Source organism: Panthera tigris, chromosome E1 (assembly GCF_018350195.1).
Source record: "Panthera tigris isolate Pti1 chromosome E1, P.tigris_Pti1_mat1.1, whole genome shotgun sequence".
Taxonomy (NCBI): Eukaryota; Metazoa; Chordata; class Mammalia; order Carnivora; family Felidae; genus Panthera; species Panthera tigris.
The window spans coordinates 23,705,149-23,718,278 of NC_056673.1; the positions used below are offsets into that span (position 1 = coordinate 23,705,149).

General features: G+C 39.0%; 1 protein-coding gene across 8 annotated transcripts in view; it reads left to right on the forward strand.

The window, feature by feature from the left end:
* The window catches only part of ACACA (acetyl-CoA carboxylase alpha), a 277,071-nt gene that overhangs the window by 94,856 nt on the left and 169,085 nt on the right, over positions 1-13,130 (forward strand). For all 8 annotated transcript variants that reach the window (XM_007096020.3, XM_042967666.1, XM_042967664.1 and 5 more), the window contains 3 exons: positions 254-360; positions 4,608-4,718; positions 10,225-10,434. In XM_007096020.3, the coding sequence (XP_007096082.1) occupies positions 254-360; positions 4,608-4,718; positions 10,225-10,434 (428 nt within the window). The remainder of the gene's footprint in view (positions 1-253; positions 361-4,607; positions 4,719-10,224; positions 10,435-13,130) is intronic.

Below are 13,130 nucleotides of genomic sequence, written 5' to 3' on the forward strand. Positions count from 1 at the left end.
TATATTCTTGCATTTTTATAAGTTTGCTCCCTATTAGCTCTCCTGGCTTCCTCCAGGGTAAGAACCCAAGTTGTCAGGTCTTCTAGAGCTAAATACCGCTAACCCTGAGAATTGAGGGCTTTATGGCATCCTTTTTTTCCTCACATATCCTTAATTTTGGATAAATACGAGGTCATTTTAAAGAAGGAATAGCAGAAAATTGACAAAACAGAAGCTTTTAAAGCAGCTTTTAAGTTACCGTTATCTATTACAGGTCTTCGTGTGGACTGGCAGGAAAATGATTTTTCAAAACGTATCTTAAATGTTCCCCAGGAATTATATCAAAAAGGTTATGTGAAGGATGTGGATGATGGGCTGAAGGTAGGTTACTAACTACAGAGTGATGTCTTTCAACTGACTGATTGTAGTCACAAACGTTAATTTGAAGCCTGGTTCATGATATGCACCCATGAGGGCATTGGGATTGTAAGACCAGGAGATATATAGAGTAAGGAAGTGACCTAAATTTAACAAAAATAAATTTGTTGTGAAGTAAACCCTCACCTGGACAGAACATTTCTTAGGTGGCTAAATCAGAGCTTTTAGAAAATACTGATTCTCTACTGTACTACCTGTTATTATGTGTATGTGTGTGTTTGTGGGGTGGGGGGCAACAAACAACACATATTTGCCCTGCTTGAATTCAGAACCAAGAAGCCAGGCAGATAGAGAAATGTCAGCTTTATTATGAATAGAGATGTTGGTGAAATGGCTTATGTGTTTAGCAACAATCAGATTTGTAAACTGAACGTCAGAGTTAAATATGCTTACTCACTGGGTACTGGTGGTGCTGAATAACCAAAGATGTTCCTCTCCAGAGATAGAGCTTTTACCATTCAGCTTCTTGTATCACTGAGAGCTGACAAAGAGCATATGCTCTGCGCAGTGGGCTGATCCCAAAGGGGAAGAGGCTGAGCTGTGCATGCTCAGTTCCTTCTTCCAAACTGACCAATCACATAATTTGTTCTTTTTCCCTTGGGGGAGGGGGGTGGGAGCCAAGAGAGGCTGAAAATGTCTAATTACAGTCCATCCTTTTGGAAACATGAACCCAAACAAAAAGAGATCCTTTCTCCAACATTACCGTTTCTTTCTTTTATAAGTTCTCTTCAGTTTGTTCCCCTTTCACTTTTTAAATAGTTGGAAATGTCAGTTATGCTTCCAAGTAGATGATGAAAGAGGCTGTTTTAGAAAAACACAATACTTGTGTTTGAATTATATGTTATAAATTCAAGAAAAAATGCTGAATGCTCAACTAATTTTCCTCTTTTGTTTGCATTTCACGTTGTGTCTTTTAATCTCCTTAATAAAATTAATATTTCTAATTGAATTGCCAACCTCATACTCTATTTGCTATAATTTGCAAAAGTAGAAGCCCTTTGTAAAGAACTAGCTATTTTGCTTGTCAATTGAAATTCCTTTTTTTCCTTGTCATAATTTTGTTTTATTTATTTTTTAAGTTTATTTATTTATTTTGAGAGAGAGAGAGCATGAGCGGGGCAGAGGAGAGGGAGGGAGGGAGAGAGGGAGAGGGAGAGAGAGAGAGAGAGAGAGAGAATATCCCAAGCAGGCTCTGTGCTGACAGCAACACGGGGTTTGAACCCATGAACCTGAGCTGAAATCAAGAGTTGGACACTTAACCAACTGAGCCACATAGGTGCCCCTCCTTGTCTTAATTTTAAACATAAAAATTTCTGGTAGAAAATTTGGAAGGTCAGAAAAGAGATGATGATAAACCCACCATCCAGAGATAGATACATATTCATAACACATTCATATATTTTCTTTTGACCTGTTTTTGATTCATAGTATATGTTATTATCCTATAGTGATCATCTTTATTAATAGATTCCCATATTTATAATTATTATGATAAGTATAAAATTAAGGTCACTCTCTCTATATAGTTTAGTAATCCTTTTTTCTTTTCCTACTTTATATTATATAAGCATTTTCCTCCTGAGATTAAAATTCTTTGTGGGGTGCCTGGGCAGCTCAGTCTGTTGAGTGTCCGACTTCAGCTCAGGTCATGATCAAACGGTTGCTGAGTTTGAGCCCCGCGTCAGGCTCTGTGCTGACAGCTCAGGGCCTGGAGCCTGCTTCGGATTCTGTGTCTCCCTCTCTCTCTGCTCCTTCCCTGCTCACATTCTGTCTCTCTCTTTCAAAAATAAATGAAGATTTGGGGCACCTGCGTGGCTCAGTCGGTTAAGGGTCCAACTTTGGCTCAGGTCATGATCTTGCAGTCGGTGAGTTTGAGCCCCACGTCAGGCTCTGTGCTGACAGCTCAGAGCCTGGAGCCTGCTTCAGATTCTGTGTCTCTCTCTCTCTCTGCCCCTCCCCAACTTGTACTCTGTCTCTCTGTCTCTCTCTCTCAAAAATAAATAAACATTAAAAAAAATTTTTTTAAATAATATTTAAAAAATTTTTTTTAATACTTTGCAAATATTCTAAATAGATGACCTGTGCCTAGAGTTTTCATATTTTCTTAAAAGGCCTGCCTTCTTACTGATATCATGTGGACTACCTTATTTTTTTTTTTTTTTTTCAACGTTTTTTATTTATTTTTGGGACAGAGAGAGACAGAGCATGAACGGGGGAGGGGCAGAGAGAGAGGGAGACACAGAATCGGAAACAGGCTCCAGGCTCCGAGCCATCAGCCCAGAGCCTGACGCGGGGCTCGAACTCAGCCCAGAGCCTGACGCGGGGCTCGAACTCACGGACCGCGAGATCGTGACCTGGCTGAAGTCGGACGCTCAACCGACTGCGCCACCCAGGCGCCCCTTATTTTTTTTTTTTTTTTTAAGTCTTTTCCACATTCGTGGCTGTTTCTTTGATCCCTATCACCCAGTGATAGCCCTTTATTTGCCAATACTATTTCATCATGCTGTTTGTTTTTAAAAAAAATTTTTTTTGTTAATGTTTACTTATTTTTGAGAGAGAGAGAGAGAGAGAGAGAGAGAGAGAGATAGTGTGAGTGGAGGAGGGGCAGAGAGAGAGGGAGACACAGAACAAAGCAGGCTCCAGGCTCTAAGCTATCAGCACAGAGCCTAAAGTGGGGCTCAAACCCACAAACCACAAGATCATGACCTGAGCTGAAGTCAGACGCTTAACTGACTAAGACACCCAGGTGCCCCTGTTGATACAATTTTAGATCTTATTATAATGTAAACCATAAATCACTGGAAGGTTTTGACAAAGGAATGACTTAGTTATTTTAAATTTTGGTTAACTTCTACCTACCCCCTTTACTTTTTGCCATAACAATACTGTCTGGACATTTTTCATATCACTATATATAAAAACCACCTCATTCTTTTTAATAATTGCACTGTATTCTCTTTTTTTTAAAATTTTTAAATTTTTAATGTTTATTTATATTTGAAAGAGAGAGAGTGGGGGAGGGGCAGAGAGAGAGGGAGACACAGAATCGGAAGCAGGCTCCAGGCTCTATGCTGTCAGCACAGAGCCTGACGTGGGGCTCGAACTCTGAGCCAAAGTCGGACGCTCAACCGACTGAGCCACCCAGGTGCCCCAATTGCACTGTATTCTAATAGATGGGCATATCTTGATTTAACCAGCTCCCTACTTAATGGATATATAATTAATTTTCAGAAAGTTTAGACTTGCTACCTGATCATTATCAAATGTTGTAAATGTGAAAACCACATTTAGTATGTTTTGAAAATTAATTTTCTAACTAATTTTATTAATATTTGGGCACCTGGGTTGCTCAGTCAGTTAAGTGTCCAACTTAACGCTTGGGTCATGATCTTGCTGTTCATGGGTTTGAGCTCCACATTGGGCTCTGCGGTGGCAGTGTGGAGCCTACTTGGGATGCTCTCTTTCTCCTCTCTCTCTACCCCTCCCCTGCTTGCACGCATTCTTTTTCTCTGTCTGTCTCTCTCAGATAAATAAATAAAACTTAAAAAAAAATATTTCAGTGTCTTGTTATTTTTATATTTTACAAAAAGTTAAGTGAGAAAATAATTTCTGGATATGTGAGAGTTCTGATTTGTTGAATATTTTATGTTGTCAGAAACTGTACTGAGGCCATTGACTACCTCTACCTTTTTTAAAAATAAAAATTAGAGGTAAAACATGAAGACCTGCATACTGTAAGAAATTCCAATAATATAGAAATAAATACAGTAAGAAGTAGAGGTATATCTATTTATCTTCCTTTTATCACCACTGGTGTATATTCTAGCCTTTTTTTTTTTTTTGCACCCACATATGTGGGTGTATGAAAGTATACATAATTATATATAAACATACAGTTTTATTTTGTTTTTGGCCTACACAGGATTGTCTTACATTGAACCATATGAAATTGCAAATATTCAACCATTTTTTTACCTACAAAAAAGGCCATTTCTTTTGGTTCAGCCTAATGCTACGAATATTGTTTTACTGCTTCCCCCCCCCCCCCCCCCAATAGTATGTCTTCAGGACCTTTCTATTTTACTACTTTTGGACCTACCAATGGCAGCATTCTTAAAGGGAGAAACTGCCAGTTTTCTCCTTCCCTGTTATTACTACTCTTATTTCCATTTTTCTCTTTCTTCTTGAAGGCAGCAGAGGAAGTTGGATATCCAGTAATGATCAAGGCCTCAGAAGGAGGAGGAGGGAAAGGAATCAGAAAAGTTAACAATGCAGATGACTTCCCGAATCTCTTCAGACAGGTAGAATACAAGTTGTTTTTGTTTGCTTGAATTTACATGTATATCAGAGATACATGATTTAACTCACACTATATCTACAATGTTATGTTGTACACCAAAAACTAATGTTGTATGTCACTTATACCTCCATAAAATAAAAGATAATAATCATAATATAATATGGATGTCCAGAAAATGTAATTTTTTATTTTGTCTGTAAGTACTCTAGTCTTTCTCCTAGCTCCTACCTGCTTATTAGCAATGTCCAATTCAGTGTAAGTTTTTATTCAATAAGGTGATTCAAACAGTAGTTATTCTCCATAATATAAAAGTCTTCCTATATGGGAACACCTATATGATCCCTGTGGCTCACAGGACCTCATAGTGATAAGAAAGAGTCACAATGCCTTTCGACATTTTTGTGTTTCTCTTTTGCTGGCATTGTAGATAAATTATGTGGTTAGCTCCTGATTCGGATGCTCTTGCATGGCTGGGCTCAGACTCTCTGGTTGGCTTTACTTCACTTCAGTTCAAAGTGGCTGCAGGTTCCAGAGTTTATGCTATATGTCCCATCTACCTGGCCAGCTCAGCAGCCTGCACCCTTGTCTGTGCTGCATGGCCACTGCACCTTGGCACAGGAACCCTATGGCAGGTCTACATTCTATCATTGGGGATTTTCTAGGAAAGCTGAGCTTCCGATACCTGCCTAACCCTCTGATTTGCAGCCATGTTGGTGTGGCCATACTACAGGTTAGTTGTGGAGGCCAAATAAATGATCTCTTTTCAGAATCTTAGATAATTGGGAGACAGAAGTCTCTTCTTTCCTGCCCGAGGACTACCCTCACATACTTGACTCACTTTCTTTTTCTCCTACCAGAAAAAGATGAGTCAGAAAAAGGAAAATTGGACACCTTCTGGGCTTTCACTTTCCTAGCTTCCCACTGTTCTTATTTTTCCCAGCATTTTTTACTTTCTACTGTCTTTTACTAGTGTCTCTGGCCACCTTCTATTTGCCCTCTTTAAAAAGCAAACAACATTAAACAGCAAACTGATAAAAGTGATAAATCCATTGTTTTACTGCATTATCCTGTTTTGAATGTCAGATTTTGAGTATTACCCTTCTTTTTCCTTTTTACCCTACATTCCTTTTGTAGTTTACCTGAATTTATAGGAAGATCAATGCCTCACAGGATCTAAAGGAAAGGACTTTCACTCTTAGAGGCAAAAGAAAAAGCATGTTAAGTTTTAAAAGTATAACTCCTTTAGGTATTTTGAAACTGCTTATTACCATGGAATCAAATAGTTCAAGAATCTAGAACACTAAGATTAAGAAGTTTTATGTGAACGTCCTTAAGTTCCAATAATGATTAACCAAATAACAAACAAATCCTCCCATTGAGAACAAACTAGAAAAGCTGGACAAAATTGTTTTACAAATCTATTTCAAGGCATTAGAAACCTTTCAAGTTAGTAAAGAATTATGGGGCTAAGGTATAGGAGAAGGAAACCCAGGGAGGTGGCATTTAAGGCCACTTTTCCCCTGGCGATATCTTTTGGTTTGAGAAGAAGCAGTTGAAAAGCTGATTGCAGTTTTCAACAGTCTTATAAGACTAAAAGGACAAAACTTAGACTTCAGGGTTTTCTAAGGAGGGTGCCCTGGGAAACTTTCCCGTTTTAGGTTGGGATCTTGAAGGAACTATACCTTAGGAGTAAAAATAAACTGGAAATAGACCAACCCACACAGGCATTAAATCTCAGCTTCAAAATACTCAACCTTTGATTCAAGCAAGGAGTTCTAGGATTGCTGGTGTAACTAACCACCAGAAAGAAGCAAATATAATAATATCCAGGATCTCAAATTATTTCTATTTATTTTTCAAATGTGGTATCAAATAGCCATTTAAAGGTAAGCAGGTATATCAAATTACATGACTGAAAATCAAGAAAAATGAAAGTCAGTATAAAAGACCCCATAGAGAGTTTAGATAATGGATCTATCAGACAAGGATGTTACAGTAATTATACTTAATGTTTTCAAGGAAATTAAAGACAAGATTGAGAATTTTGTCAGAAAAGTGGAAACTATAAAGAAGAAACAAATTTTAGAGCTGAAAAGACAATAACTATAATTAAGAAGTCAGTAGAGGAGTTTAATAGCATATTAGATGCAATTGAAGAGAGAATTAGTGACTGGAAGATAGCTCAGAAGAAAATCCAGACTAAAGCATGAAGAGACAAAAGGATGAAAAATACAGAAAAGAGCATGTGAGAGATCATTTGCAAAGATGACCATAATAACTTCTCCTATTTCTGTATACACACCCTGGTATAATATGATTTTTGCCTCTCCTCTCATCAAGAAAGAGAGTCTTTTTCCCACTCTCTGAATTTTTGCTGGCCTTGTGACTTATTTTAACCAAGAGAATGTAGCAGAAATGCTGTATAAGTTCTGAAGCCTAAACCTCAACTGGTCTTGTAGTTTCTGCCATTGCCCTCTTGAATTGAGCCTCAGACTGACAAGTGAAGAGCCTGGTCTAAACTTTTGGAGAAAAAGAGGCCACATGAAGTAGAGAGGAGTTGTCCCAGCTGAGACTTCCTAGACCTACATGCTGACAGTCAGCACCACATTTGAGTCATGAATGTGAGACCCTGTTAGGCCATCCAGCCCCAGTTAAATTGTCAGATGACTACAGCTGCATGATTAGTAACTTCTGGCCAGGATCAACAGAAATACCCAACTGAGCCCCAGTCAATTGCTGTAAACAAATCAAATGCTCAGTGTCCTGTTACTAAATTTTTGGTGGTTTGTTAAGCATCAATGGGTAACTGCCACAGAAATTGATACCTAAAGGTGTGATGCTGTCATAACAAAAAGTAAAATATGTCGCATTGGCTTTAAGACTGGCTCATACATGGAGGCTGGGGAAATGGTGGAGATTGTCAATGAAGACTGGAGGAATGGTGGATAGGCAGTGAGGGAATTATTAGTAGGGTCTGGAAAAAAGGGTAGCATATGTTCTGTAATGATGGAACAAATTGTCTGAGGTAACTTGGAAAATAGAGAATGTATTTAATGAACTCATGGACCTAATTAAGGAAATCTCTAGACAGAATGTTGAAAGTATCTCGAATCCTTCTGGTTACTTATGCTAAGGAATAATAAGAGAGATGAGCTAAAGAAGGTGTTTCAAACTTGTTGAGTTTGAAAACAGAACTTTTTTTCATTCCCAGTCTCTCCACCTGGTAAAAAGATCCTCAAAGTAAAAAGTGACCTCAGGGTAAAGGCCAAGTCATGAATAGCTGTGAGATCCTTTAAGGCTTAGAGATATTTAAGACACTACCTGGTGGATTATCCTCTCAGCTAAAAGGAAAGAGTTTCAAAAAATCTTAAAGGTGTTATCCCACAGCAGGCTGATATGCCCAAAGTATAGAGATATCTGTGCAGAAAAGTTATGGATGTATCTTTTGGGGCAAGGAGTAAATCCCCCAGGGTGATTCATAGGAAGCCCACAAATTTTTCAATGGACTTGTACTGATAATTACACCAAAGGGACAGAGGTAGTTCAAACTTCAAAGAGCCTTGTGGGTTTTCAATTTCCTATAAACAGGAAGCAGAGTGAGAAAGCTATTCAGCTGTAAACATCTAATAACAAGATTTGTCAGAGAGCAGAGCCAGGAGCCCAGAGAGCATAGCTAAGAACAAAGGAGAGCCATGCACCGTGGATTAGGAAAATCTCTGCCAGGGAGCAGAACAAGACCCTGAAAAATTTCCCTGCCCCTAGAGTAAGGGAACCTGACATGTACCCATCTGGACTTCAGAGTTGCTATGGAACAGTGACCACTGTGTACTTCCCATCCTCTCTTCTTTGAACAGGATTATCCTTTATGGTTATCCTTTCCCCATCTCATCATTAAATAGTGGGGGTGTTGGGGCAGATAACTTGTCTTTTTAGTTCCCAGATCGTTGGATCAAGAGAAATTGCACCTGAGGAGCTGCACCCAAGGAGTCTTATTCGCATCTGGACATGATTCATGAGAAAATGGACGTCAAGCCTGATGCCATGATTGGATGACTTTGGGGGTCTTGGGAGGGGGTGAGTCTATTTTGCATGTGGGAGGTCTATGAATTATTGTGGCCAGAGGGTGGACCATAGTAGATTGTTTGCAGACATGGCCGCAATAACTCCTCCCATCCTTGTATGTATCCTTTTGCAATGTGATTGCCTTTCCTCTCATCAAGAGGTGGCATCTCTTTTTCCACCCCTTGAGTCTTAGCTGGCCCTGTGGCTTGCTTAAACCATTAGAATGTGGCAAAAGTGGTGTTGTGTAAGTTCTAGAGCCTAGGGCTTGTGAAGCCTTGGAGCTTCTGCCCTCACCGTCTTGGAACACTGCATTGAAGAAGCCTGATCTAGCACATTGGAGAATGAGAGGCCACATGCTATAAATAAGCTGTTCCAGTCGAGGCTCCCTTGACCTACCTGCCAACAGTCACCACAAGTCACCCGACATTTGAGTGAGACCATTCAGCCCCACTTGAACTACCAGATGATGATATGCACAAATGACCCCAGGCAAGAGCAGAAGAACAACTGCCCAGATGAGGACAGTATCGTGAGCAAATGAAACAGTTGCTGTCCTAAGTAACCCACTGAGTTTTGGGGTGACTTGCTACATAGCAAAACAGCATAAAAGACATATGGGATACAGTGAGATGATCTAATATCATGCACTTGGAATCTCAGAAATGAGAGAGAATGGAACAGAAGCAATATTTGAAGAAATCATGGAGCAGAAACGATGTTTGAAGAGATAATGGTTAAGAAGTATCCTGAAGTTACATAAAAGTTACTAAGCACAGATTAAAAAAGTACTATGAGTCCCACAGCACAAATACAGAGAAAACCACATCTAAGATTATCAGAGTAAATCTGCTACCTCAATCCCCTAAAAAAAAGAGAGAGAGAAAAAGAGAAAATATTAAAGCAGCCGGAAAAAGATTGCTTTCAGAGGAGTAATGATTGATAGTGGACATCTCAGTAGAAACAGTGGAAGCCAGAAAACATTGGATTGTCTTTAAAGTGCTGAAAGAAGGTAACCGCCAGTGTAGAATTTTGTATCTAGTGGCATTATGCTTCAAAATTGAAGATCAAAATCCTTCAACTACAACATCCTCTGTGACGTGATGTGAACCAAGAAAGCATCTAGTCTGGAGCCAGTTGTACATTTGGCTGTCTGGAGTTGATGGCAGTATTTTACCCTTTTGTGGGATTTGTGTGTGTGTCTTTTCAGACTATTTTGTTTTTCACTTTTGTAACACATTGGGTGTTCATATGTTTCATAGTCATCTATTAATATTGGTTATATAACTAAGAATTCAACATCTTAATAGGTGAGGGCATGAACTATATTTTATTCTTTTTTTGTATTCCTGCTAATTAACATGGTCCCTGACACTTCTAGGCATCTGCCTGTTGAAATTGAAGTGCTTACCACTTAAGAATTTGTTTTATTTCCTCTTCTAATATAGGTTCAAGCTGAAGTCCCTGGATCTCCTATATTTGTGATGAGACTAGCCAAACAATCCCGTCATCTGGAGGTACAGATTTTAGCAGATCAGTATGGCAATGCTATCTCTCTGTTTGGTCGTGACTGCTCTGTGCAGCGCAGGCATCAGAAGATTATTGAAGAAGCACCAGCTGCTATTGCTACTCCAGCAGTATTCGAACATATGGAACAGGTGTGTATATGAAAAGCTGTAATTTTTGTTTTCTTACACAGAACTACTACTCATTCAGTTCATAGGACTCCTGCTCATTCAATTCATACACCTGAGTATAGTGGAATTTCAAGTGGTTCTAGATAATTGCTAAGATTATATCCTTGTCCTAGAGGAAAAATAATCCTACTCTTCTCCCTCTAAACATTTCCGGCTCTAAATTAGTTAACACTTTTGATAAAAATGAGTGTACTGTTTCGAGTATGGGTAAAAAAGAGAAATGATTGGGGACAGTGAATTTTTTTTTTTTTTAAGCAACCTCCTGATAAGCAGGTAGTTCCATTTTCTAGTTGATTATCTTTGAGTCTTCAGATGTCTTTTTTCAGATCCATTATCTCTTAAAAGGTCTTCTGAGCATCTTAAAGTTTATATATTCTATATTTTTGTGTAGAAAAGAATTCTCAACAGTCTTGCAAGGTTTCTTGGAAACGGTTGTAGTTTAGGGGTCTGAACATGGTCTTTTCTGGAATAGTGACTGAGTCTTCATCTTATTGGAAATATATTTTCCATCTCTTTTTTCCTGAATTCCAAACAAGCTAAATATATGGTCTTCTGTTTTGGAAGTTTAATTCCTACATGTGTATGCATTAATTAAGAATTTTTCTTTAACTGCTATGATAAGGAGGCCTCCAAAATACAGTGGCCTTTTTTTGTTTTGTTTTTGAGAGAGAAAGAGGTAGGGGGCAGGTAGGGGCAGAGGGAGAGAGAGAATCCTAAGCAGGGGGCTCAGTCACATGACTGTGAGATCATGACCCAAGCCGAAATCAAGAGTCTGATGCTTAACCGACTGAGCCACTCAGGTACACTCAAATACAGTGACTTAAACAAGGTGTAAATTGTCTTTCTCTCTCTACCATCATTGAGAGATGAGTTGGTACCAGGGATCCATTCTTACTGCTGTGTTGTTCACTAGGAAAGGGGTGAGCAAACTCCCTTGGTGAGCAAGCCAAATCCAACCTGCCAACTTTTTTTTAATGCATATTTATTTTGAGAGGAGGCAGGGGTGGGAGGAGAGAGAGAACAAATGGGGGAGGGGCAGAGAGAATCCCAAGCAGGCTCCTCACTGTCAGCATGGAGCCGGACATGGGGCTCGATCCCATGAACTGCAAGATCATGACCTGAGCCAAAATCAGGAGTCAGACACTTAAACAATTGAGCCATCCAGGCGTCCCATAACCTGTTAACTTTTTTTGTAAATAAAAATTTATTGGATCTCAGCCACATTAATTTATTTATGTTATAGCCCACAAAGCTGAAAATAATTATTATTTGGTCCTTTAATGAAAATGTTTGCCAACACTTGCCCTAGGGTGTCATTATCTTCATGATTAAAGCTTCTTCATAAGATTATGTTCATATTGTAGCTTGTGGGAGGGGGAAAGAAAGGACTTAGAGGGCAGGCATGTAAAAATGTGATTCAGAAGTTACCCATATTCTGCTCATATCCCATTGGACAAAATTCAGTTACACAATCACACCTACCTGTAGGGGGTGTCAGGAATTGTGGTCACTAACTGGGTGGCCATATACTCAGCTGAAATTCAGGAGATTCTGTTACTAAATGATACAAAGAAAAATCACTGGAGAGCATTTAATAATCTGCCTCAGTCTGCTCCTCTGGCTACCCGTTATCCTTTCACACCCTTTTTCTCACTCTTAGAACATATTTAGTCTTTCCCCAACAAAATCAGCCCAAAGTCCCATCCAATTACTACATTCAGCCCAGAGTCCAGGATCTCTAAGAAATGTACAGTTCTCGCCATTAAATGTTCATGTGGTTTTTCATGGGCCAATGATCTAAAATTCAAGTTGTGTACCCCTTATTATTCTTCCCTGTAGCATATACACAATATACAGTGGTGGAATATGAGCAGGATAAGTCCCACTTGGAAAAAAGATAAAAAATATACATAATCACTGGTCCATAGCAGTTATCAAATCCTTCTAGACAGGAATTATGATGATTTCCTGCCTTGTATTAGAGTAATACCTCAGTTAGCCCCCTGGCTGCCTCTGGTTCTGCTGTCTGGAAGTAAATCCCTTATCCATCATCCCTGAAATACCTGTCTTTGTTCCCTGCAAAGTTCTTCCTCATTGAGGTTTCTCTGTGATTGGCCTTTGGAGACTATGCCTTCTTTGGCAGAGTTGGTGCAAGAGGAGAGCCACAAATATTACTCTAGTTATCAATCACAGGCTTTTCAAGGCCAGGTTTGTGGTGTGTTCAGAAATACAGTACCTTCAAAATCTAGTTTCTGGACTGTGTGCTTCCAGTCAGCTTTAGGTAAGAGTAACCACACCCTAAGATTTCTGGAGATAGTAACTTTTCCTCTAATAGTGAATCTTTGATACCGGGTTGCTTCAGGGTGAGAATCTAATCTGGTTTGGGGATATAAAAGTAGTTGATTTTTTTCACATTCTGACTTTTTCTAACTATTTTTCTTAGACTTCATGTGTTGTCAGTGTTCCAAGTTATTGTAGAAGACAGTTTATCAAGTGTTTTGTTATGCCTAACAGTGAGACCACAACCTTTTTAGTCTGCAATATTTGTTTCCTTGCTACCCACTACTCTTTTGCTAAGGTAGCATCCCCATGTTTTAATTTTTCTAAATAGTAGCATTATCTGAATTTTATAATTTCTGTATGGATTAGTATACAGG